The sequence below is a fragment of the Simochromis diagramma genome, unplaced genomic scaffold, assembly GCF_900408965.1.
Source record: "Simochromis diagramma unplaced genomic scaffold, fSimDia1.1 OVJJ01000361.1, whole genome shotgun sequence".
NCBI classification, from domain to species: Eukaryota; Metazoa; Chordata; class Actinopteri; order Cichliformes; family Cichlidae; genus Simochromis; species Simochromis diagramma.
This window is the reverse complement of record NW_024386860.1, coordinates 18,909,450-18,936,747: the sequence shown is the minus strand read 5'-3', so window position 1 is coordinate 18,936,747 and position 27,298 is coordinate 18,909,450. Positions and strand designations below refer to the sequence as shown.

General features: G+C 49.1%; 1 protein-coding gene across 3 annotated transcripts; it reads left to right on the top strand.

Annotated features, from left to right (window-relative positions):
• The first annotated feature begins 1,976 nt into the window (after positions 1–1,976).
• Positions 1,977–27,298, top strand: LOC120732993 (CREB-regulated transcription coactivator 2). 3 transcript variants are annotated; one of them, XM_040030952.1, is made up of 16 exons: positions 1,977–2,190; positions 8,354–8,455; positions 9,714–9,824; positions 10,836–10,897; positions 12,052–12,120; positions 13,133–13,239; positions 13,583–13,609; positions 13,945–14,024; positions 14,329–14,378; positions 18,177–18,442; positions 19,799–20,274; positions 20,366–20,584; positions 20,665–20,853; positions 23,079–23,150; positions 23,531–23,732; positions 23,814–27,298. In XM_040030952.1, the coding sequence occupies exons 1-16, from the start codon at positions 2,023–2,025 to the stop codon at positions 24,002–24,004; spliced, it is 2,391 nt and encodes a 796-aa protein (XP_039886886.1). In that variant the 5' UTR covers positions 1,977–2,022; the 3' UTR covers positions 24,005–27,298. The 3 variants fall into 3 exon arrangements, with proteins under 3 accessions (XP_039886886.1, XP_039886885.1, XP_039886887.1); XM_040030951.1 differs by having other exon boundaries at positions 20,662–20,853; XM_040030953.1 differs by lacking the exon at positions 12,052–12,120 and having other exon boundaries at positions 20,662–20,853.

Below are 27,298 nucleotides of genomic sequence, written 5' to 3'. Positions count from 1 at the left end.
TTTAAGTATCTGAGGCTGAGACCACAGGACTGAAACATGATAGTTGGGCTTCATTTCTGTGCTGAACAGTCATTTTAAGATTAGCTAGTAAATAACAATTAGCTGATGTTGTTCATGAGACTAAAGTCAGTGTAAATATGAGATGGCCAATATTATAGTTATTATACTAATCATTATTAGTTATTACAGCAGTGAGTTTGAGCTCTCAAATCAAGTCACTTCTATTGTCACATCACATGTGCAGGTACACTGGTGCAGCACATGTGAGTGAACTCTGTCAAACACTGAGCTTCAGTAAAGATTCAAGTTGCAGCTATTTATGTCCAATCACCTTAAATCTTCACTCAAAGACACTCAAGTATCTTTGACAGTGTATATACAGATGTATTATATATGAGACAAATATTGTTCCTTCAGTATGTTGGCATTACTAAATTTGTCTCAATGCTTACATATATGTGTAAAAAGCAAATGTACGAGCTGTGAAAACTGTTTCTGATAGAATGAAGAGTCGACTGATATATGAAATATTCCTTTATTGGGTGAGAAAGGCAGCACGGTGGTTAGCACTGTTGCCGCACAGCAAGAAGGTCCTGAGTTCAATTCCACCATCAGGCCGGGGTCTTTCTGTGTGGAGTTTGCGTGTTCTCCCCGTGTTTGCGTGGGTTCCCTCCGGGTACTCCGGCTTCCTCCCACCGTCCAAAGACATGCAGCTTGTGGGGATGGGTTAATTGGATAATCCAAATTGTCACTAGGTGTGAATGTGCAAGTGAATGGTTGTCCTTGTGTGTTAGCCCTGCGACAGACTGGCGACCTGTCCAGGGTGTACCCCGCCTCTCGCCCTATGACTGCTGGGATAGGCTCCAGCGCCCCCCGCGACCCTGAAAAGGAGAAGCAGAAGCGAATGAATGGATGGGTGAGAAAATGTCCAAATACCTTCAAAATGAAGGACGCATTTGAGGGCTGCATTTGGAGCAGCCTTTGAATTGGGACAGCCTTCGTCGTGCCGCTGTGACGTAATCGGCCTTAAAATGCGGTCTTTAAGGCTGCAGACCCTGAATCGGGACACAGCGTGAAGGTGCTGGGCGAGCACAGGTGAGAGCAGCAATCACAGAGCGTGTTTACAACAAAACTTTATTGGCAAACAATGAAAAGGCCAAAGTGATCGGCTGACCTCATCGTTACATCAGAAATAAAACAAGAAACCCGCTGCTGACGATAAAAAGAGAAAATAAAAGTAATGGACCAAATGAAGAGATGTCAGGGTCAAGAACTTTGACCCTAAATCACAGTGAACACTCAAAAACGAGGAGACGCGACTGAACTACAGGTGGTCTGAAGGTTTCTTCTTCTGCACTCTGTCTTCCACAGACTCGGATTAACTTTATACTCACACAGTGAGGAAGAATAGGATCCCCACCTTGACCTTTGATCTCTAATCTCTGCAGCTGGAGGGAAATGGGGAGCAGCCTGCAGCGGCTGAACTCTGCCGGCAGGCGGCGCCAACACACCTCAGCCGAGCCATCTTAGCTGGTCTGTGAGCCAGAGGTTACACTCCCCACGAAGAAACGCTGAACTCTGTCCACGTGACCTCACCCCCCCCCCCCCACACACACTTTTTAAATACAACTTTGAATTGTTTAAGAGGACAGAAATAGGTTCGATTATTTAAATCTATTACATTAATTTTGATTTTGTAAATATTTTTAATTCTTAGCAAGATGAACACAAAAAGACTGAACATGCTTTCTTGTTTGTTCAGGATTGAAAAAATAATTAAAAGAAAAACCAACAACAGAGCTGCTGCCTCGTCAGCTCCGGGCTGTGAACCCGGTCCCGGTCTTCCGGCGGCTGTGAACACGGTTCCCCGGCGGGGTGTTTTCGGCCGGGTTTCGGTTGGTCCCGCTGCGGGACTCGCTGCTGGTTTGGGTGCTCAGAAAAAGCGGGGGAGTGATTCCTCTTCACCCCGCCCCTCTCTGAAATCGTTCCACTACGTCAGCTCGTCCCGTCCGCTCGCTGAAGATGTCTGCGACGGGCTCAGGCGGCTGTGGACCCGGGCCCGCCTCGGGCGCCGGCTCCGGGGCGTCCAACCCGCGAAAGTTCAGCGAGAAGATAGCACTGCACACCCAGCGGCAGGCCGAGGAGACGGCCGCCTTCCAGGAGGTCATGATGGACATCACTTCGACCAGGGTGAGTGAAAGGCGGCGGCAGGAGGAGGAGAGCTGCCGGAGGAAGCGAGGCCTTGTCCGGGCTCGTCGGGCTCCGGATAAGCGCTGTGCGGTGTCTCTGCGCGGCGCTTTGCTGAGATTTGGCGCAGTTTTAGCGGCGATCACCTCGTGGGGACGCAGTGTGTGGGTTTTGTTGGGTGTTTGTCTCTCCGGGACGCTCTGCTCTTCATTTCCGATACATCGTTAGCGCTCGAAGCTAACGCGGCTAACTTGTCTTGTTTACTATGTTACGTGAACGTCGCTGTCAGCCTCGCAGTGCCCCGCAGAACTCCGGCCAAAAACCGGATATTTTAACGCGGCGTCACCTCACGTCACACACACATATCCAACACCTTCGACTTAATTAATTCGGGGTGTTTATTTTGTCCCTTTGGCAACTTCGGCGTTAATGTCAGCCATTGACAGGCTTTGCTTTCATGTAAATGAAGCTCCCATTACTCGTGTTTTGTGTCTCCTAAGGAAAATAGTCTGATTTTATTTTTGATTTGTTTCTTTGACTTGTGGAACAAATATGTGCGTTTTACAGATCTGACGTGGTGATTTTATCTTTGTCCACCCTGCCCGGGAAAGATTACCTTAAATCGTGCATACTTTACACGGACTCTGGCCTGGCGGTGCCGTTTTAATGTCAGGGTGGGCGATTGGTTCGGATGTGTTAACGTCACCTTGTCATTGGTGATGTGTGGGTGTCACTGTGATCTGAAACACGCCCTCAGGTGTGAAGCAGGTGAGAGGGTCGGAGTGTGGAGGCAGGTGGTCTCTGCTGGTGTGTTTACTGTCGTGGGAAAATGTGGGAGTCTGGCTGTCAGTTTATTTTTGATGGTTTGAGGTCATTTCTGACAAATTTTTACAAGTTTAAAGGTGTGTTTCTGAAGCTGGTGTTTTTGTTCTGTGAGTCCAGCCCGTGATGCTGCTGTGGGGTTTGGAGTTTTTAGGTGCGTTTGTGTAATTTTATTAGAACACACAGAGCCGTGGCACTGAAATAATCACACAGTGGTAAAAGTTCATCCTTCAAGACTTATTTTGGGTCAAAGTCAGAAAACCTTTATTTTGAAATAAATGCTTCAAAATAAAACTTTTAGTTTCACATCAGATGTGACAGTGATTCTGCACATAGACCACAAAATTAAAGGTAGTTCAGGAGATGCCTGAAGGTGGCTGCTGAGTGGTGGGACTTGCGTATGGACCACAGTAGGCCACAGCTTCTCCCGGACTCAAACCAAAGAGCCGTGGGCCCGACGGCTGAACAGAAACACGAATGCTTCAGGCTGACATCCAGTCACGTCTTTCATAAACGTGTTTATTTCATACACGAGTGAATGAGAAAAGCTCACTGTTTATGAACGTGGTGGGCTGTGGAGGCATCTTTATACTCCCACACTCTTATTCTGAACGTTCAGCTGCTCTGTTCTTCCTGTCTGGAAGCTATGAGTTGCTCTGGACGCTGCTGCAGGTCAGACAGTCTTCTTCCCCTCTCTGTTGAATTGCAGCTCCTGCTGATGGTCCTGGTTTGGTTCTGGAGGGTCACTCGGACCAGAACCTGCAGCAGATGCTGCACCGAGCAGGTCCAGGACCAGCAGCTGCAGCTTCTTATCATTATGAGGGGCTGTTTAGTCTCCTTGTGGGGTCGAGTTGGTCCTGAGAAAGGCCCTGGTTCTGTGCTGGTTCTGTGTAGCTCAGATGGATTTAGTCAGGCACTGTGGGTCCGGACTGATTGTTTAGGTCTTCTGTAAAGATTTTGTCCTCCAGGGTTTGTGAAAGGGTGATCAAACAGAAAATATCCTCAGGTTTGATGGTCTGACCCTCTGGTTTCATGATCCGCATCATTATTGGCTTGACCTCACTGACAGGTGAATGGTGTCAGAGCTGCTCAGTCACTCGTCAGGTAGAAAGCTGCAGGTCTGTAGCAGATCCAGGAGTTTAACCCGAGGACATGATCGAGCTCTCTCTGAACTCATACAGTCATGTGAAGGAGGAGGATCTCACTGGACCCTCTGCAGTGTGAGACAAACGGAGTCCACGCCATGATTCAGCAGCTCGTTGATCCTCCCTCAGCAGTGACAGTTCCTGTGTGACTTTATCAGCCTGTCAGATCTCTGAGGAGGAGTTTGGCTCCACTCTTCTTCACAGCGTTGCTGAAGTTTGCTCCATTCATTTACGCACAGCTCTCTGAGCTCTGCACTCTGGACCGCTGCAGCAGCTCCGTCTGCGCTCGCTGCAGCAGCAGCGTCCTGGCGATTGGTCCGAGCTTCAGCTGCGGGACACACGGCCTCACTCTGACTCTGGAATACTCTGATGTACGGGGAGTTCACGGTCCACTCAGGTCGTCGTCCCTCCTCCACGGCGCTCACAGCGAGCCGTTTGCTGCTGTGCACTTTACTCTCGTCTGTTGCTGAAGTCTGCTGCGGCTTTACAAACCTCAGCTGGCTGTCGTGACCTTTAACCTTCTAAATGAGGCCTGTGGAGTCTGAGATCTGTGGGTTTTTCAGGATGAATGTGTTGGGATGTTCACTCCTGGGAAGATTGTGGCATCCTGTTAGCACACCTGAGTGCTGCAACACTTCTGCTTTTACACAGGTGCTCACACCTGAGTCAATCAGTGGGCAGCAGCTAGTTGCTCCTCTTGAGCTCCTCTGTAAGGATGGACGGGTTTCAGTGAGACGGGTGCTGTAAATGGTTTTTCTGCCTGTGACATGAATGAATGCAGAATAATCCAACCCTGAACATGAATAGTGTTTGGTGCTCGCTCTCTGCGGGTCAGCGGTGCTGGTGTTGGTTGTTTAGAGGTGGGTAAACCTGCCGTCTGACATGCCTCCTGTTTCACTTCACTGCTTTTCTTTCTGAGCGAGGCCAGGTAAGAACACCTTTCGTGCAGCAGAAACACACTGAGTTTATGGAGGCACTTCCTGTGTCTGCAGGCCACAACACGCAGCGTGGTTTTTCTTCTTTAGATTGCAGCTCGTCGGCAGTTTGAAGTTCTTGCGAGAGGAAACGAGGCTGAGGTTATCTGATCTGAGAGCAGGTGATGGACATTCAGGTTTCCCCCCTTAGACCTGAGTTTGTAGCTCTGAGCGTGTTTAAGGTGTTTGATGAACTGAAGCCACAGCACGGAGATGTTCCTGAAGACGTCTCCAGTTTGGCGAGTTCGCTGCTTTCAGGGCTTCAGAGGGCGACACCTCCAAAGGACAGCAGGCTACATAGACGTTCCCAGCAGCCTCTGAAGAGGAACGGCCTCTCTGCTTTTTGATCGCCGTCCATATGACTCTGTTTCTGCAAAGTCTTCCATATCTGAAGTAGGAAAAATGGCCGAACTCAGGGCTTGTTGAAAATCAGCCATTTGAAGCTGTAACCAAACGACTCCCAAAGAATTCAGCGATGAGTCAGTTTGTAAGGAAACGTGTACGGGTCACTGACTCAGGGCTGCGAGGAGGTGATCGCATGTGCAGTAAATCACCGTCACGCTCTCACAGGAAGGATGTCGGCTTTCAAGCGTTAAAATTAGAGCAGGATGTACTTTTCAAATAAATGTAGATCTGTGGCAGTGCAGATGAAGATGTAAGGATGATAACCCCCCCCGTGGGCTTTTCAGATCATAAACCTTATCAGCAGTCTGAGTGGGGCGTCCTCGCACTGCAGGTGGAGCGTCACGTGGACACAGGACGGCGTCGTCGGCATAGAGGAGGATTCTTACAAAATAAAACGGGTCCATGTTGGAGTTAGCTCAGGCGTCCACAAACACATGGATGGAATATTTCTGAGCTAACAGTTTGCTGTGATTACACTGCCTCATTAGCGACGGGGAGCCATCTTTAATTATAACACAAGCGGTTTTCCAAATTTTGGGTTCAGAATTGCAGTAAATCGGCTTTAGTCCATTAAAAAGTTGCATTTCTGAACATGAAACTCTCATCCTGTGACAGCATGACGAGAAAATAGTCGCACGAACAGGCTGTCACAGCTTTTGTTTGGGTGTTGCTTAAGGTAGTTTTGTGGGCGTGGCCTCCTGCCGTTTTGTCCTGACTGAGAGGCAGACAGACAAGCTCACGCTGGTCACGCCGTCTCTGTGCTGATGTATACCGCAGCGTGTACGGCGCCTGCAGCCTGAAGCGATGGACACGGGTTGTGATCCTCATCAGCCTCGGCAGCGAGGAGGTCCTTCAGAGCCTGAGGAGACACTGTGGGTGGAGCTAGAGCTGGGCGGTGTATTTGTGAGGGAGGTCATCTCATTATGGAGGGAAAGCTTTTCAGTCCAGTTTGTGTTCTTCCAGCTGAGCTCTGTGCTCGGCACAGGAAGTCTGAGTTTATTTTCAGAGGCCTGCCTCTTCTCACGATGGAGATGATGGCAGCGGCGGGCAGAGTCCTAAGGCGGGAACAGATGTGTGATTCGGGCCTGATGTCTCTGAATTCCCCAAACTTCACGAACAAAAAAGGAAACTGTTTGTTGTGATGAGTAAGTTCAGAAGTGGGGAACAGATGACAGCCTCGTGGCGTCACAGCAGGCGCTGATGGCGCCGTGCGAGCGCTCCGAGCTGCTGGTGGTTTCTGTGCAGGTCTTTGGAATGACATCATCAGCTTCCTCTGCAGAGGCCGCCTCCTCCTCGACGTTGTGCCGCTTGCGGTCCTGGCTCTGGTCTGTGGGACCCTCCAGAGCCCAACCGCGACCCGCCACACTCAGCAGACAGGAAAGGGCCGGGCTAGAAACTTTCAAAATAAAACCTGAGGCCATCATATTAGGCATAAGCTTTTTAGCACAAGTTGGATCTTTCATGTGGATAATGGAGCGTTTGAGCCGCTGTTCTGACTTCATTTGACTTTACTGTGCAGAGCAGCTTATATACAGATGAGGTCGAATAAAAGGTGGCAGCAGTTATGTCTACAGATGTTTATATCGCTGTACAGATGTGTTGATCAGTACATCTGCACATTGTCCGTAGTATTCTGGGATGCAGACGCGTGTACCTCTTTCTTTGTTCTGACCCCCGTGTTGGCGAGCGTGACCATAAACTGCAGCTTTATGCGTGGATGTAATGGCCGCTCATTTGCGCCGCTCGGCCTGAATTAAACGGCGTTTGTGGACGAAGTTGAGCGTGATTACGTTACGTGTCATGGAGGAGGAGCTGATGTTAAAGAGGAGGAGGTGCTGTGTCTAGCGCAGAACTCTGCGCCGTCTCCTCACATCTTAAGCTGCTCTTCAATTAAACTGGCGCCGTCACTTCACTTCAGATAAGGAAGAAACGGCGTCTGCGCTCCGCTGCTTTAACCTGACGTCCAGCTTGGTCCCCGGTTCCTGGAGCCGGGGCGATCCTGAGAACTCAGACGTTAACGCGGCGTGGCTTTGTCGTTGGTTTGATGCATTTGAGCCGCGCAGACGGCGAATGACTTAAATCTGCTCCTCTGACGGACAGACCCGTCCCTCGGGTTTGTTTAAAGCGAAGATTAAACAGGAAGTTGCCGCTGCGCTCCTCTTTGGTGATCATCCAATCAGAGCTGGACCTGGAGCCTGAAGGGGCGTGGTCAGAAGGTTAAACGAGTTCCGTCTGGCAGAGGATTGAGCCTGAGCACGCTCTGGCTCCGCCCCCTTGTTGCTCATTTATGCACTGGTATTTGCAGGTCTACAAAGATTGTTCTCTTCATAATTCTGCTTCAGAGACTTGGGTGTAAGGTAACCACGGCGCCCTCAGTGGGGCCACCATCTTTGTATTTGGATGTTTGTATTTATGACGTAAACAGTGATGTCATCAATAATCCCAAATCTGTGGTGGAGACCGGTGCGAGGAAGCGGCGTTTTTCTGTGCAGGCTGAGCGAATTGTGCGGAGGTGAACGTGGTGTAGACGATGAGAAGAAAGCAGGGCTTTTTTCACTCTTATCTGTAACACCATCAGCGCTGCTCTTCTTCCCACATCCACCCCTCCGCCTGCTGCCCTCGCGTCATCACAGCACCAAAGCATTAAACGCAACCTTTGACGACATCACTGAAGTGAGCAGGTAACCAGGTGAAGTGATCACCTGGTTACCTGCTCAGGTAACCAGTCTGTATGGGGAAGCACGGTCGGCGAGTTACGGCTCGCCGAGGTTGCGGTCGTCTCATGTATTTGATCTGATTGACGGTGTTTTTCTTTCACAGCTCCAGGCCCAGAAGCTCCGCCTTGCCAGGAATCAGGGGCCGTACTATGGCGGCTCATTACCAAACGTGAACCAGATCGGCAGGACCCCTCAGGACTTCCAGGTAATCGACTGCTACTGCACTTTCACCCTGATGTCACTTCCTGTTTCTTTTCTTCTTATGTCGTAGGTGCAGGTCAGCGAGCGTCAGAGTGTCGGTCGATCTCTGCTGACGTGATAAAGACGCCTGTTTTGTGTAAACGTTACTGCCTACGTTTGAGTATTGGAGTAATAAGGTGGAAATAAAGGTGGGCTGAGGATGGAGCCCTGTGGGGCTCCTGCAGAACATTTAAGGCGGTCTGATGCTTTCGGTGGTTTGCGTGCGGCAGATGTGATCAAAGCCACAGACGGTCTCTGTCGTCGCCTCTCATCCGCTTAGTTTCTCTTTTTGTTTGAGTCTTTGGTCCTGATCGTATCTCTTTACTCTCCTCGTGTATATTTTTAATGCTTTTTTTCCTTCCTGAAAAAAGAAATGTGAGGAAACGTCGCTCTGCCTTCAGCGTCAGTGTTTACTGATTCTTTTGTGACGAGGAAGACGATTGGCTCAGTGTTTTCTCTCCTTTATTCTGGAGGCAATCAGGCACCGGGTCTCTGCTGTGAGCTCCAATCAGATGTGGGCAGCAGGAGTTAGAAAGCCGAGCCAGCTCATCATCTCTGACTCATCAGTGTTTCCATCACACTCTGTCTGTAATGGCGCTGTTTGTGGCTCCTCCTCCTCTGCTGCAGTGGAGCTGAGCGTGGACAGAACGTCTCTCAGGTGTTTGAGTTTCCTCCTGTGCGTCTGATGCAGATGGCTGATCCCACATTAAAGGATCTGTCTGCATCAGAGCGACCCAAACACACACAGGTAGCCTGCAGAAGCTCCACCCCCTGATCCAACGGGGTCTCTGTTGTGTGGCTTGTTAACGCCCTCCTGCAGCTGCTGATCCTCTGATCTAGGAAGGTCTCGCCTGCTCGGGGCTCTCCAGTTCTCCCCTGGGGTCGTGCGGGGAACTCTGGGACCGCGGTTGCCCCGGGACACGAGCTTCACTTTACAAACAGCCGTTGGTCCCTACAGGCTGACCTCACCGCCTCATCTTTGTTCAGTTTGAATTATACTCGAAGATCAGACAAAAATGCTGTTTCAATAACTGCAACACGTGTCAGTGATCGAATTCTCTGAGTAAATATCTGAGATTACAAATACTGAGCAGAGTAATCCCGATCAGGTCACATTATTATGGGCTTTTATTTTGAAGTGTGTGAGGCTTCCTGTTTCCTCAGTATTTACAGGTGTGGAAATGATGCTGACTCTGTCCTCCCCTCTCTGTCCCCCCCCCCAGGGCTCCTTCCCGTCCACTCTGGAGTCCAGTCGGGCGACGCGGCATCACGGGCTGGTGGAGCGAGTGCAGAGGGACCGCCGCTTCGTCTCGCCGGTCCGACCATATCGCAAAGTATCCTTCAGTTTACGCGAGGCTCCCTGTCTTATTCCAGATTGTTCCTGTGCTCCTGACTTCCTGTCTGTCTGTTTACTTCCTGTAAAGACTGTGAAACCTCTCAGCTGCACTTTGATTGCTGGGAACTATTTTCAGCAGCGGATGACCAAAAATCTGCAGCAGCAGCTCCAGGATGGAGTGTGGAATAAATCAGTGTGTGTGTTCGTGGTGACGGAGGATGGCGTGTCAGCTGACAGTGAGCGTTTAGAGATTTCGGCGTGGCGGTAAAATCCAGCGGCGGTGCACTCCTTCTCCTCTGTGGTCGCAGTGATGCGTCATGAAGCCAGTGTTTCAGCTTTTAGGATAACAGAAGGAGACAGGAAGTGCAGGAAAGGCGTCGGGCGGCGAGCTCACAGATGTCGATGCTTTATTGGACGGGGCGTTTTTGTCGCGCTCTTTCTCAGTCGTCCTCTGCAGTCGATGGGGCGAGGGGGCGGGGCTGATGCTGAGAGCCACTGCGAGGAACTTTTATCTAAGAAACTCCGAGTGATCACGTTGAGTTTGTGTCACAGCAGCAGTGAAAAAGCTGCTCAGAGAAACAAGTCGTGCAGGCACGCTCGTCTCCACACTTGGAGCTCCTCCCGTCTGACAGAAGTGCGACCTTTGACCTTGGTTTGAGTAAGAAGTTGTGGTGAAGCTCTGAGTTCTTCAGACTGCACTGAGCGTTCCCTGTGAGGGCGAGAGTTCAGAGTTCATCCTCCTCCGCTCGTGTCCTGCAGAAACCCCGATGATGAATCAGAAAACCTACAAATAAGTTTAAAGAAAAAAACGACATCGGGCTGTCGGGGTTAACGTGTCCTAACAGGGCGGGGTCATTCAAACCCGATGAGCTGATTTAGCCCCCGAGAAGCGACACAGGTGAGTTTCTACAGGTCAGCGTGGTGTCGGCGCCATCTGAAGCTCGTTTAGCTCCTCCTGATACTGAAACTGATGAAGCTCTGAGCTTTCCTTAACCTGCTGCTTCCTCAGATGGACAGCTCCCCGTACAGCCCCGCCTACCTGTCGCCGCCACCCGACCCCAGCTGGAGAAGGTGCTGTCTGTTAACCCCGCCCCCTGCTCTCCCCGCTGTGTGTGTGTGTCCGTGTGTCTGTCGGCAGGTCTGTTTCTTTGGTTTCGCTCCTGCTTGCTGTTCCTTCCTGAAGCCTCAGCGTCGCTGCAGTAAAACCTCGACGCTCCTCTGAGATCAGAAACCGGAGGAGATGAAGCTCCGCCTCAGGCTGTGAAGAAGACACTCTGCTGCAGTGTGACCCGTGAATAACATCTGTACACAGATGTTCTGTGATCGTGACAGGCGTTTAACCCGTGCTGTCGCAGCGCTCGAGGAAGACTCGCCTACCCGCTGCAGTGACGGCGAGGTGACTCTGAGGCTTCAGAGGGTCCCGTGGTCCTCGCGTTGACCGAGAGGAGCCGATTCCAGCCTGTGTTCCCCCTGCTCTTCTTCTTCTTCTTCTTCTTCTTCTTCTTCTGGAATCTTTGGCTCTTTCTTCTTGGCTTCTTCCGCTGTTTCCTGCCTTCTTTCTGCGTTTCCTTCAGAGGGAGGCCGGCTTCCGAACTCCAGGTGTCCTATGAAGCTCCGCCCCCGCAGGTTTCTGCCACTGACTGGTTTCAGATCTGCCTGCGTTCGCTCCACCTCCTTTGTAGGAGCACGGTGGCGTGGTCAGGTTGGGGGTCTGAGCACAAACTACGGTGGCCCCCGAGGCGATAACGCACTCAGAAAAAACCACAACAAAGCAGGAAGGGTGCGTGGGCGGGGCGGTTAAATGTCACGATGTGCAGAAACATCAGCTCAGATCGCGTCCAACAAGCCTCCAGCTGAGCTGACCCCTCCCCGCTGCAGGCGGAGCGTTACGAGGACTGAAGGAGCCGCGGGACCTGAAATCCTCCACGCGAACGCCACCACAGGGAGTGAAAACCACGACACATGAAAAGTGGGAGAAGCTCGACGCTCGATCTTCATCCTGCCGTCACAAACAAATGAACAGAATTCAACCGCTCGGGTTTGTTTGGCAGCTCAGGGCCACCGTACAGCAGGACCCGGCAGCTCGAGGCCGCGGAGCCTCCCTCTCTGCTTGGCTTGTTTGTCTCTGAGCCTCCTCCTCCTGCTCCTCTTCGTCACCCTTTGACTTTTCGTCGCTGCTTCCTGCTCGTCAGACCAAAATAACTTTGTTTTTGTCGATCATAAAGGAATTGGTCTGGAAACTTCCCCGGGGATAAAAGCCAGTTGTTTCGTCTCCCCACCACTGCACTCAACAGGTGAACCCTCCTCGTCCTCCTCTTCCTCCTCCTACCTTCACTTCCTCCTCTTCTTCCTTCCTGCAGCTGTAACCTTCAGAGTGGACTTTTAGAAGAATTAGATCTTTTCGATGCTTCAGACTTTGAAGCTTTCTTCCTTCCTTCATCGCTCGGCCCGAGCTGCTGCTCGTGAAAACCTCTGACCTCGGGTGCAGCAGCTGCTGTCACAGGTCAGAGGTCATGTTGTGCAGCTGTTTGCAGTCAGAGCGAGCCTTCTACGGAGAGCCAGAAGTGCCAAAATCACATTAAACACTCCAATATTTCCTCTTATTGCCTGTTAGACGTTTTTACTTCCTGTGAGTGTCGGTTAAACATCAGGCCCAAGTAAATGGATCAGAATGACTCCGCCTTCATTTACATACAGTAGCACAAATGCAGGAAGACGAGAGATCACATGACCTTCACCCCCGTGGAAACATCTGGAACTCGATCTGCAGATGATCCTTCAAGGCAGCAAATCAGAGTGAAAGGTCAAAGGTCGATGAGTGAGCAGTAAAACACAGAAAACGGACGGCGTCGGAGTTTAGCTGCTCGTCCAGGACAAATATTAAAACCTGAAAGAAAACATCCAAACGTCGGGTCGCGAGGAGAGTCGCGATACATGCTAATGATTATTAGTTAATGATTAATCAGCACTGTGCAGGAGAAAAGACAAAATAATCATTGTTGTTATTACTATGTTTTTACACTCTGACATGACTAACAGCTGAGCATCAGTGAAAACATAAACAGCAAAGTAAATTAATGTCTGCGTTTTGTTTTTTTCATGTTTTGTTGGTCTTTAAAGACAAATTCATTTATTTTTGAGTCGCTTCTTTTCATTTTGGCATTTTTGTCTCTCCGTAGTTCGAAAGAGCGTTTCTTTGGCGTCTCATCTCTTTGTTTCACCCTCGCTAACCTTCACCTCCTCCAAGCCTTTGCTCCTCTCTCTCTCTCCCCCTTTAACTCTCTGTCGGTGTCTCTCGCCCCTCAGGACCAACTCCGACTCAGCGCTCCACACCAGTGTGATGAACCCGCCCTCCGGAGACCCGTTCAGCACTGGTGGACCCACGCTCGCCCTCCAGAACGCCAGAATCGGCGGTGAGTGAAACCGAACGCAACAAGCCAACCGCTGCGTCAGTCAGATTCGAACAGACGCCAGCACAGGTGTGCGTTATCAGAGACTTGGAAGACGGTCCGTGTTCAGGGCGCGAAGCTTCAAACATGTTGGAAAGTTAAAGTGAAACTGTTCAGCAGGATTATCCTTTTTTAATAATTACAGGAAAACATTTAAATCCAGCTCTGATTGTAACGGCGACGACCTGAGCGGACACGTTTCAGTGATTCAGCATGTTTGTAATCACCACTGTGTGTGTGTGTGTGTGTGTGTGTGTGTGTGTGTGTGTGTGTGTGTGTGTGTGTGTGTGTGTGTGTGATGCTGCAGGTCAGAGCGACGGAGAGGGCAGAAGAAGTGAGTAACGCACATTTATCCTACGTCCAAAGGTCAAACTTCCTCTCACTGATGATGACTGTGGATATCAATAGAACAGGAATATTGTTTGTTGTCGGGCAGATGAGCATCTTTACAAAAGTAAAGACCAATAAGAGACTGTACAGGGCAAACATGAGAAGGATGCAACATAGTTACAAAGGAAAGTGCAGCTAGCAGGATAATCTTGTGCTGTATGTTTGTACAACAATGACAAATGCATGAAGGACGCCAGCTTTTCCCTCCTTGAGCTTTTCACATTAAAGCGTCACAGCCCTCCTCTCCGTGTGTGAGTCACGGTGTTTTATGTCCCTCAGTGTTTCCGTATCCTGTCCCTCCCATCGAGGAGAACGTGTTGGACGAGGGGAAGCTGATGAAACCCTGGGACATCAAGAAGGTAAAACCCACAGAAACACCATCTGCCTGTTTCACCCTTACATTAAATATTCACATTTATATTAATTTCTCCCTCCAATCTCCATAAATGTCCTGAGAGTATGCGAAGGACATTTCTCACTAGTTTATGGAAGTTAAATGAGTCAAAATCTCATTATCATCCTGACACAGCTGCTGCAGGGTCCGTTTTAGAAACATGTTGACATTTTAAGTTTTGTGTTTTTAGCTTGTTCTAAAGTTTACTCAGTGATTTTGTGTTTGATGCTTCTGAGTCATTTCTGTTATTCTGGATTTTTCTTTCCCAGCTGCCGTTGTTGTCATCCCGGCCGAAGTCCTGCGAAGTTCCCGGCATCAAGTAAGTCCCAAAAAGCTTCTGTTAATTCAATTCAATTCGATTTTATTTATATAGCGCCAAATCACAACAAAGGTCGCCTCAAGGCGCTTCATAGATACAGAGAAAAACCCAACAATCACATGACCCCCTATGAGCAGCACTTTGGCGACAGTGGGAAGGAAAAACTCCCTTTTAACAGGAAGAAACCTCCAGCAGAACCAGACTCAGGGAGGGGCGGGGCCATCTGCTGTGATTGGTTGGGGTGAGAGAAGGAAGACAGGATAAAGACATGCTGTGGAAGAGAGACAGAGGTTAATAACAGATATGATTCAGTGCAGAGAGGTCTGTTAACACATAGTGAGTGAGAAAGGTGACTGGAAAGGAAAAACTCAATGCATCATGGGAATCCCCCGGCAGCCTACGTCTATTGCAGCATAACTAAGGGAGGATTCAGGGTCACCTGGTCCAGCCCTAACTATATGCTTTAGCAAAAAGGAAAGTTTGAAGCCTAATCTTGAAAGTAGAGATAGTGTCTGTCTCCTGAATCCTAACTGGAAGCTGGTTCCACAGAAGAGGGGCCTGAAAACTGAAGGCTCTGCCTCCCATTCTACTTTTAAATACTCTAGGAACAACAAGTAGGCCTGCAGAGCGAGAGCGAAGTGCTCTAATAGGGTGATATGGTACTACAAGGTCATTAAGATAAGATGGGGCCTGATTATTTAAGACCTTGTATGTGAGGAGCAGGATTTTGAATTCTGGATTTAACAGGAAGCCAAAACAGGAGAAATCTGCTCTCTTTCTAGTCCCTGTCAGGACTCTTGCTGCAGCATTTTGGATTAGCTGAAGGCTTTTCAGGGAGTTTTTAGGACTTCCTGATAATAATGAATTACAGTCGTCCAGCCTGGAAGTAATAAGTGCATGAACTAGTTTTTCAGCGTCACTCTGAGACAGGATATTTCTAACTTTAGAGATGTTGCACAAATGGAAGAAAGCAGTCTTACATATTTGTTTAATATGTGCGTTGAAGGACATGTCCTGGTCAAAAATGACTCCAAGGTTCCTCACAGTGTTACTGGAGGCCAAGGTAATGCCATCCAGAGGAAGAATCTGCTTAGATACCATATTTCTAAGCTTTTCAGGGCCGAGTACAATAACCTCAGTTTGATCTGAATTAAGAAGCAGAAAGTTAGCGGCCATCCAGGTCTTTATGTCTTTAAGACATTCCTGCAGTTTAACTCATTGGTGTGTGTTATCTGGCTTCATGGACAGATAGAGCTGGGTGTCATCAGCATAGCAGTGTAAATGTATGCTATGTCTTCTAATGATGCTGCCTAAGGGAAGCATGTATAATGTAAACAGAATTGGTCCTAGCACTGAACCCTGTGGAACTCCATAATTAACCTCAGTGTGTGAAGAGGACTCTCCATTTACATGCACAAACTGGAGTCTATTAGATAGATATCATACAAACCACTGCAGCGCAGTACCTGTAACACCTACAGCATGTTCTAATCGCTCTAATAGGATATTATGGTCGACAGTATGGAACGCTGCACTGAGGTCTAGCAGGACAAGCACAGAGATGAGTCCACTGTCAGAGGCCATAAGAAGATCATTTGTAACCTTCACTAAAGCTGTTTCTGTGCTGTGCTGAGCTCTGAAACCTGACTGAAACTCTTCAAATAAGCCTCTGCAGATGATCTGTTAGCTGTTTGACAACTACTCTTTCAAGGATGTTTGATATAAAGGAAGGTTGGAGATTGGCCTATAATTAGCTAAGACTGCTGGGTCTAGAGATGCTTTTTGAGTAAAGGTTTAACTACAGCCAGCTTGAAGGCCTGTGCTACATAGCTGATTATTAGAGATAGGTTGATCATATTTAAGATCGAAGCATTAATTAATGGCAGGACTTCTTTGAGCAGTTTTGTAGGAATGGGGTCTAAAAGACACGTTGATGGTTTGGAGGAAGTAATTATTGAAGTTAACTCAGAAAGATCAATTGGAGAAAAAGAGTCAAACGTAACATCAATGGTACTAAGAGTAACTGTAGATAATACTAGTCATTACTAGTTAACTAGTTAACGTTAAAGGGATGGTTGGCTCAACAGAGCTCTGACTGTTTGTCAGCCTGGCTACAGAGCTGAAGAGAAACCTGGGGTTGTTCTTATTTTCTTCAATCAGTGATGAATAGTAAGATGTTCTGGCTTTGCGGAGGGCTTTCTTATAAAGCAGCAAACTATTTCTCCAGGCTAAATGATGATCCTCTACATTTGTGACACGCCATTTCCTCTCCAGCTTACGAGTCATCTGCTTTAGGCTACGTGTTTGAGAATTATACCACGGAGTCAGGTACTTCTGATTAGAGACCTTAGTTTTCACAGGAGCTACAGTATCCAGAGTCGTACGTAGTGAGGAGGTAAAATTATTAACAAGATAATCGACCTCTGTTGGAGCAGCGTTCAGATAGCTGCTCTGCTCTGTGTTGGTACAGGACATTGAAGATGATAACAGTGGGTGGATTATATTCTTAAACTTAGTTACAGTGCTTTCAGAAAGACATCTACTGTGATAAAGTCTACTCTCCACTGCTGTGTAATCAATTATTGTAAATGTAAATGTTATCAGGAAATGATCAGACAGGAGAGGGTTTTCAGGAAACACTGTTAAATGTTCAGTTTCTATGCCATATGTTAAAACAAGATCTAGAGTGTGATTAAAGTGGTGAGTGGGTTCTTTTACATTTTGAGAGAAACCAAATGAGTCTAATAACAGATTAAATGCCATGTTGAGGCTGTCATTTTTAGCATCTACATGGATGTTAAAATCACCCACAATAATTATTTTATCTGAGCTCAGAACTAAATCAGATAAACAGTCTGAGAAATCAGACAGAAACTCTGTGTAAGGCCCAGGTGGACGATAGATGATAACAAGTAAGACTGGTTTCTGAGTTTTACAGCTGGGGTGGACGAGGCTAAGCATCAGGCTTTCAAATGAATTAAAAGTCTGTCTGGGTCTTTGGTTGATTAATAGGCTGTTGTGAAAAATTGCTGCCACACCTCCCCCTCGGCCTGTGCTTCGAGGTTTCTGGTAGTTAGAATGACTCGGGGGTGTTGATTCATTTAAACTAACATAATCATCCTGCTGCAACCAGGTTTCTGTAAGGCAGAGTAAATCAATTTGTTGATCAATTATTAAGTCATGTACTAACAGAGACTTGGAGGAGAGAGACCTAATATTTAATAATCCACATTTCACTGTTTTACTCTTTGGTTCAGATGTGGATACTGTATTGTTCTTTCTTTGTAATTGTTTATGTTTAAGTTGTTTGTTGCTAGTTTTTAGTTTGTTTTTTGTCTGTTTGGGAGCTGACACAGTCTCTATGGAGATGGGTTTTTTGGGGGGGGGGTAGCAAAAACCCATCTCCATAGCTGTTCTCTGTTAGTTTGTAGCTCCTGTTAACCGATCTCTGTTAGTCTGTAGCTCCTGTTAGCCGTTCTCTGTTAGTTTGTTGCTCTTGTTAACCGATCTCTGTTAGTCTGTAGCTCCTGTTAGCCGTTCTCTGTTAGTCTGTTGCTCCTGTTAACCGATCTCTGTTAGTTTGTTGCTCCTGTTAACCGATCTCTGTTAGTCTGTAGCTCCTGTTAACCGATCTCTGTTAGTCTGTAGCCCCTGTTAGCCATACTCTGTCAATCTGAGTGATGCTTTAGCCTGATTTGTTAAGAATGGCCTGGTTTAACCGTTACCTGGAGACGGGTAAAGCTTCAGGAACTTGAGCTGTGATGTGAATCTCTCTGACCTTGTTCTGTTTCCTGTCAGTATCTTCACTTCCCCGGAGCAGCCGTCCACGCCGGCTCATGGTGTTCCCTCGGCGCTGAACACTGGCGGCTCGCTGCCTGACCTCTCCAGCCTCCACTTCCCCTCGCCACTGCCCACGCCACTGGACCAGGACGAACCGGGTTTCCCGGGGTCGTCCTCTTTGAGTGGTGGCAGCAGCACGGGAAACCTGGCCTCCACCCTCACCCAGCTGGGGATCAACGCCGCCAACGCGCAAGGAGGAAACGGCAGCTTCCACCACCCACCAGGTAAGTGAAGCTGTGACCTGTGAGTTTGTGCGTGGCTACAGGTGTTTAACGTCTTTTTGTAACCGCACACGTTTTGCGATGTGTTGAACTGCAGTCTGTCGTGTTAGCAGTGAAATGATTGACAGGTGTGAAATCTGTGCAGGTGAGAGCAGAAAAGGGCTGCAGCTATCGATTATTTTAGTAATTGAGTAATCTATTGACTATTCCATCGATTAATTAAGTAATCGGATAAGAAATACTTTTGTCTTATTAATGGGCAATAATAACAGGTCTGTCAGAACAAACGTTGGTTTTAAAAACTGCAATGTTTTACTGCACACAACATAAACTAAACCCCCGATTGTATTCACGCTATATTAGGATTACATTTTTGAAACATTTTTTAAACAGTTTTTGTGCTGCTGAGAACAACGTTATGATGCTGCAGATGTTTATTAATATAAATAATAACTCAGCGTCCAGCCTGACGACCCTCAGGTCAGCGCCTCGTGTACGTTTGTATTGGTTTGTGAAAAAAGCTTTTAAATAAACAACATTTAACATTGTTTCACTTTCAATCTGAAAAATGTTACAAAAGCCTTGATAGGGTCTCGTACACCCCACGCCCTCCTTTAGACACACCCCTGTTCGCTTCCACGTGTAAAAGGACGGCCGCGGTCGGCCAATATCAGACTAAGTTATCAGGAACTTCTGCTGAACAGCTGCTGTTTCCTCGAGATCCGAGTCTCCATATGTTTCTCGAGAGGCTGTTTGGGACAGCGGTGACTCGGCGGGACCGCACACGGTACAGGAAGTGAGTCCGTGGTCCCGTGTTTCAGAGTAATGTCTGCGACGGCGAGTCAGACAGGTCGTGCTGTTAGCTGCTGAAACGTGCGAAGGTCCGGGAGAATCAGGAAGACTGAAGCTGCCGTAGGAGGAGAACCAGAGGGTGGAGTCGCCGCAGCAGAGGCCACTCTTCCTGCTGCGGCGTTTCTGACAGCGAGCGGCTCTTCCTTTGAGCTCTACTGTCAGAGTCGGCAGAGGAAGTCCGTGGGCGAGCGCTAAATTTAACCCGAGAGGAGGACTTTTGTTGAGGGAGGAAGCGGCGTCGGAAAATGTTGAGTCGTCTGTGAGGCGACCTCAGGCAGGAAGTGGCTGAGAGCTCGACCTCAGGTTACCGTCTGCATCGTCGTCCCGTGCTCTGACAGGCTGCGGACCAGGTGGACGAGGGAACGCGTGTTTATTGTAAATGATGTCAGACAGGACTGCAGTAATGTTTACACCTGCTGCGACCTCCTGGGACGGAGCTGGTAGATGGCGAGGTGCAATCAGCTGAGTGCTCGGTGTTAACGTTGTTGTTGTTCTTGTGTCTTTCAGGACTCCTGGCATCGTTACAGAGCACGCTCGGTAACCCCTCCCTGCAGTCATCGCTAAGCAACCCCAACATCCAGTCATCACTCAGCAGCCACTCCTTCCCCAACTCCCTTAGCTCCGCCTCCCTGCACTCATCGCTCAGCAACCCCTCGCTGCAGTCGTCCCTGAGCTCCTCGCCGTCGCTGCCATCCTCCCTCAGCAGCCAATCGCTGCACTCGTCTCTCAGTAACTCCTCCCTCCAGTCTGCGTCCAGCGGTAACCCTGGTTACAGCAGCGGCGTGGGTGGCTCTGGCTCCTGCTCCTCCTCCTACTCGCCACTGATGAGTGGGCAGGGCCAGCCGCCGCCGCAGCTCAGCACGTCGCCGCGCCGCCGCGTCCAGCTGTCCCCGCTCATCCTGCCGCTGGGCGGCGACTCACGGCGGCATCACTCCAAACAATTCTCCCCGACTATCTCACCCACCCTGTCCTCCATCACACAGGTAAGCGATCACCTGTTCAAAATCAATACAAACAGGAAGTGATGCAGTTTAACAGAGTTTCCCGGGGTTAACGTCCCGCTTCCCTCTGCAGGGCGTCCCGTTGGACACCAGCAGGCTTCCTGTGGATCAGCGGCTGCCTCCGTACCCGCTCAGCCAGTCCCACCAGCACCAGCCCGGCGCGCAGCAAACGACGCTGCCTCAGCACCACCACCAGCCGCCGCTCCGCCTCCAGCAGCCACGGCCCAGCAGCCAGCAGCAGCTCCACCTGCAGAACATGCGGAACCAGCACCTGCAGCAGCACTTCGGAGCGGTACGTCCCCAAATTCAGTCCTGATTCTAAAGTTCCCCTCCGTTAGCTCTGGCGCTCACCACCGTGTTTCCTCGCAGCAGCAGAGGCCGATGGGACCGCAGATGAGCGCAGCGCCCCCTGTGAAGAGCGAGGGCGTGCCGGAGCAGTGCGTCCAGACCTCCTCCTCGTCCACACTCTGCCACGCCAAACAGGAAGCGGAGCAGCAGAGAGCCGGCCTCCATCAGCACCAGCAGCACGCCGGCCACAGCCTCCCCGCCGACATCTACAACGTGAGTGACCTCTGCCGCCAAAGCTCAAGTTAAACACACACACTCGCCTTAAAGTAGGCGGAGCCGGCCGCTGTCCCTGCAGCGTAATGCTTCGTTCTGCTGACACTCAGGTCGCGGCGCCCATGCACGAGCAGTTCTGATTGTTTGAGACGTGGAAACGTCTGATTGGATTTCGGCGTTGTTGTGGTTTTCCTGCGTGTTTGTGGCGGATGCTGGCGAGCGTGTCCCACGTGATGATGTCATCGTTGTTCACGCGGCAGATAAACTCCTGAGACTCGTCTGTGTCGGGGTCAGAGGTGAGGTCCTCCCACCTGGATCAGCTGGTTACTCTTCAGCAGTGACTTCATCAAAGACGTGTTACCGTGAACACTTTCAGAGCACGCAGACGCGTTTCCATCTTGACATTTTTTTGCAGCAGTTTGTGACCTCACGAGGTCAACTGCACTTCCTGGTTCTGAGGAGCAGTTAGAGGCCACGCCCATCATCACGCCCATGACGCTCTACTTGGGGAGACCTGTGGAGCGGGCTCTCAGCCGGGAGGAGGACGCTCCGTCTGTATTTCGACGGCAACGGCTGTTAAACGAGCACCAAAGTTTCATCTGTGCGCAGGTCATAGGGGGAGGAGTCACCTTCACCTGGTTTGAGGTAACGCCGAGGGGTGTGAAGGAGACCATTCCTCGCTCAGTGTGTTGCTGCTCCGGCCTCCAGGATGTGAAACATGCCGGAGGCACCTGGCTGTGACTCCTGGGATGTGACTGCAGCACGAGTGTGGTTACTATAAAGGCAAATAAGCCAATCAGGAGCGGCGCTCTGAGTGTGTATCTCGTAGTTTAGCATCAGCGAAGGATTTCTGCTCTGAAAGTTTGTCTGCTGAGTAGGGGTGGGCGATATAAACGATATACAATAGAAACGATATAAATTTGGCCAACGATAGAGATTTTGACTATACCGCTCTACCACGATAGCGCATGTTGATGATGTCATCAAGCTGCGCCTGTTTTGGTCGAAAGCATCATGGGCAGTGTAGTCCGTGCTGCAGGGAGAATGGACTGCCATACCTGTTATGAGTCTGTGAGCAAGAGGAGAGAGAAAGGAAAAGTACGAGCTGTCACCGAGCAGAAACGGGAGCTGGAAGCATGTAAATATAATAATAACCACTGCAGCCAAACAGAGAGCCTGACGAGCCCAGCTGCAAGTAAGCTGTTAAGACTCGACTGTACGCTGTGTTCGTGTTTTCCTCTGAAACCATAAGCTCCGTTGCAGCAGCCTTTCAACGCCTCTCTCTGTCTCTTGCTAGCAAAGTTGACCCAGACATCAAAGTAAAGCTAGTTTTCAGCTACAAACCCGACGTATTAGTCAGAGGTCCCTTTACTACGGTTCGGAGCCGCGGACCTTCAGTAATAGTAATAAATCACATTCATGTAGTTGTAAACAGCATGATAATATATTAAGTAATCCAAAGTAATTGATTTAACTCCGTTAAATTTAATAACTTCTGTTTTCATGGATGCCTGGATGTTAAACTTAATTATTACACCTGGTAAAGCAGCAACGCTGATGATTTTATTAAAGATGAAAGAATTTAGACAGTTTTTAACTCTCAGTGTTCGTTTGACTTTGGGACCTGAAGCAGACGGAGTTTTGGACCCAGATTACTCCGCGAAGCTCCTCACTACGGCAGCCGTAATGCTCTGACGATCCATCAAGCAGTGCTGCTTACCAAAGTTGTACTAAAACATTTTTAACAGATTTCTGCAGCCAAAATCGGTTCGAGGTCAGTAAGCACAACCAGAATTCATACATAAGGAACACTCTCGATTTTTGAGAAAATTAAAGGATTTTAAGTCCTTATAGTGTGGAAAATACGTTATACAGAAGAAAAGAATATATCGTGATATATATCGTTACCACACGTGCTTCAAATTATATCGCGATACGGCTTTTAGGCCATATCGCCCAGCCCTACTGCTGAGAGATAGTGGCGTTCCCGGGACAGACGCCAGACCCGGGCCGTCCTGGAGGAGGCAGAAGGCGTAAACATCAGCACGCTAGTGAGGACGCTGAGAGTCATGTGACCAGCATGAGGCTGACACCAAACATTAGATTAGTTTAAGTGTGTGCGTGTCTGCGTGTGTGCGTGTCTGCGTGTGTGTCTGCGTGTGTGTTTTACATCCTCGGCTGAAACTGGATTTAATCACTTTGTCTTTCTGTTGTCTTTTTCCCAGGATGCCTTGCTCAGCTCTCTGCTGGACGACCCCTACCTGAGCCTGCAGCTCACCGGCAGATCTGAGCAGCAGGTAAAGGAGTGATGTCACATGTTTGAATAGAAGGAGCTGATTGGTTGTCAGTATAGCTGCAGGGTGTTTGTAAGAGGGGCTGAGATCGTCTGAGCATGTGAGGAGGAGGGAGGGTGGAGGATGAAGGTGGAGAAGAGAAGGAGGTGCAGAGGGTGGGTGGGACAGAAGGAGATGGAGGCAGATGATTGGCTGTGGAGCTCAGGTGGAGGGTAGAGTTTCATCTGTATTCTGTAGCGTGGTTGGTTAAAGAAGTTAAAGTTCATGCTTCTTCAGGTTTTGATGATTTTGAGGATGACCCTCCTGCGCCGTGACAGCCCATCTCAGTTCTGCGCGGCGTCTCTATTGAGTCACGTGACCTCAGCTTTGTCTTCCCGTTGCAGTTCGCCACAGAGACCCAGGCCGACATGCTGTCCCTGAACCACAGCGGTCTGAGCTGCAGCGCAGACAAGAACCAGTTCCCCTCCAACAACCAGGGGGCGCTAGACCTGCAGGACCTCAGTGACCAGCAGCTCCTCAACAATCAGAACCAGAACTTCAGCGGCGGCGACGGACGACATAACGTGCCCAACATCATCCTCACAGGTCAGTGAGATGCGAGCCAAGCGTCGTGTTTTCTGTTTGTTTCTCCTGCACGCCTCTAAACCCCTCCCCCTTCGTCTGCAGGCGACTCTCCGACGGGCCTGTCCAAAGAGATCGCCAGCGCGCTGTCCAACGTCCCTGGCTTTGAGATGGACTCCTTCTCGCTGGATGACCAGCTCCGGATGGACCCGCTGTCCCTGGACATGCTGGAGGGCAACCTGATGCTGGCCGACCCGGCCGTGGAGGACTCCTTCCGCTCGGACCGGCTCAAGTGACGCCGCCGACGCTCCGGGAACGGCGCCCGCACCTGGAGAGGACTCCACCCTTCCGTCGCTCCCCCACAGCCGGTCTGTCGAGCGAGCTTTGGAAGAATGCTCCTTCATCGATGAAGGAGCTGACATCTGTGTTGGGGGAGGGATAAACTGAAGGAGGCGGAGCCTCACTGTCAATGGCACTTAAACTGAAAACGCTCTCGCTTGCTTGAAGTCAGAAACCTGCTGCAGCTTTCTGACCACTCCCCGCCCACACCCGGCCGTCATGATGGCGTCACGCCACAGGAGCGGAGGCGTGAGAGCGGTGTGGAAGCCACTTTCTGCTCTGACAGCTACTTTAACAGGAACTTAGCCATGACCCCTGACCTTTGTCCTCTGACTTCTGTCCCCTGACCCCTGACCGTGCGTGCTGCTTCTGCTCGGGCTGCTCCGCTCTTTTATGCAGAACTCATTTTGACGTGTGAGCATGCTCCGACCCGCCCACCTTTATGTTGCCTCTGACTGGACACGAGCGTCGACCTACGGCAGCTGAGCGTTGCCGTGGTCACGCGGGGCACTTCGAGTTTTCTCCCGCCGAGGCTCGTCAGGAGAACACGCCCCTCAGCTGGAGAACTGCCGTGGCTGCACGAAGTCTGTACATGAAGAATGGACACACCCACCATGTCCCGCTTCGGCGCTGTGAGTCGACGCGTCCCGTGTCATCACACGATCTGCTTGCTCTTCGGCTTCTCTGTGTGAGTGTCAGCTGATCTGAAGGCGGAGCATCGACGGCGCCTTTGACCAGCTGACGTCTGTCTGTTACATCCACATTCCCGCCGCCTGCAGATGGTCAGCTGACCTTTGAACCCAAAGTGATGCTTTTCAAAGAGGAGCGCGAGCCTTCCTCCTCCTCGTGTTTTTATGAACTCAAGTATAAAGTTTTTATTTTTGTAAATAACTCAGATATAAAAATCATATTTAAGAAGAAAGCGTTTAGCTCGCCGCCACCGTTGTGAGATCAGCCCGCACATCCGCCTGACTGCATGAAGGTCGAAGCTCGATGCGCTCGCCCAGGATGGCGAGGTCCCAGCAGAGTCCCAGCCCCGCCTTAAAACAAATGTAAGAGCGCGTTATCAACACATGTGATCAATCAGAGCCTGACAGGAAGCTGCACGACTACAAAATCTCTCTTTCTGTTTTAAACAGATTTGATTTTATTCTGAAAATGTTTGAATGAATTTAAATTTACGTAAGTTTCAAGAGGAGCAAAAAACAAATATAAAAGTCGTACATTTACGAGGAAAATTATTTTTAAATGTTTCCTCGTTTGCTGCTTTAATCTGAAAATTCGACATCATAACCAAAATAAACAAATAGATTATTAGAGCCGCGTTAATGATAGCCGCCTGATGAGGTTTATTAGAAAAAATAATTTATAATCCTGAAAGGATAAATGTTTTTTATATTTAAAGATAAAATATTCCATCATGGCCCTGACGGGCTGCCGTAGGAACCACCCCGAACGATTAAAACTCAATCAAAATCCTTCCTTCAGCCTGGAAAGTTTTGGGAAACCTTGAATCCAAAGCAGTGGGACTGGAGGTTCAGGTGTGTCTGCTGCCCCCTGCAGGTCGCTCACAAGATAAAGGTCACAGTCGAGGACGGGAAAAACGAAATGAAGCTGATCTCTGAGGACCTGCAGACAAGCTCCTCCCACCTCAGCCCGGCCATCAGGAGCAGCAGCCGCTCCAGTCATTGATCGATTGACCTCGTCCTTCAGTCTCAGTGACCCGAGGCGAGAGGTCAACTTCATCTCCAGCTTTCGCTCCGTCGATCAATACCTGATCAGCTCATTGATCCCCTGTGATCGCCACCTGATCAATATGTTCACACTGACAGGCTGCAGTAGAGCAGCCAATAAAAATGCACCGCACTTCGTGTCATCACAGGCGTCAGCCAATCAGGTCACGTCATGAAAATCCCAAGAAGTCAAAGTGCTGCACACGAGTCTGGACGTGTGATCTTTGCACCTCCTCCTGGAGGAGGCGCGGCGGCGCCCTCAGGCCGCGGCGGCGCCTGTGTCAGGACCACCGCAGGTACAGAAAGATTAAAAAGCTCGAATATTTTCTGAGATTAAAGTCGTAATTTTATTAAAATGCTTTTTTCTACTTTTTGAATCTGAGAGAATATTACAAATATAATCGGACACGTTTCACAGGGTTAAATCTTAAATATTTCTTCTTCTAGTTTTCATTTAACAATTATAAATGACTCATTTTGAAAAGCACTTCCTGTTCCAGGCTGTAAAGTTCTGCATAATCTGACCTCCACTCTCACTCCAAATGTTAAGGCCTGATTGGTCAGCTTTTGGAAGCCTGCAGAGGAGCAGATGACCATATAAGGACGTCTGTGCCGAGGCGACGTCAGCCGTCACAGAGGCAGAAAATTTTTTTTTTAAAGAAAAGCTCAGAGGTGACTTTAGTGTTTATAGATGAAGCTTTGATCATGTGACATGTTGACACGTTAATCCTCCGTCCTTCCTCCTTTCGTTTCCTTCGCCCGTGTCGCCGTTCGCACCATGAATACAAATAAAAATATGAAATATTTTATTAAAAGTTTCATGGTGGAATCAGCGACGCCTTCGTGCTCAGCAGCAGCGTTTCTTTTTTCTTCTTCTGTTAGAATAAAACCAAAACGCGTTCGATCAAACGGACGGAGAAGCTTCGTGCGGCGATCCTGGAACAAAATCGTGTTTTACTTCCTGTTTAATGTTTTGTTTGTTTTTTCCTTTCATACGACGTTCAGTAGGTCAAAAAGTTCAAAACTGAGGAAGAAATCCCAGAATTCGTGTGTGTGTGTGTGTGTGTGTGTGTGTGTGTGTGTGTGAGAGAGTGTGAGAGACTGTTTTCTTGTTATGCAATAACTGTGCAGAGTAAGCCTGCAGTTCCAGTCTCTGCCAGTGGAGGGCGCTGCTGACCTGTGTGTGGATTAGGGATCAGTTAAAGGCCATATTTCATATTTTTCATATTTTTTATTGATATTAATTTCTCTCATTAATGTTTATAGTTTTTTTCATGTTTTTTTTAGACTCCAGAGTTAAAAAACAAAACAAGAACATCTGAGCGCTCTGCGTCTGTTGCTTCATATTTGAATAATAAAGTTTGTTTCTATTGAGATTTTTATTGTCATAACCAGGGAACGTTGAGTCTTGTACATATGAAAACGTTTTGAACCCAGAGGTGTTTTTAAAGCGCAGCGGCTGGAGGTTCACCGTGTTTTACAGAAAATAAAGAAATAAAGCTGAAACTGAAACGCTGA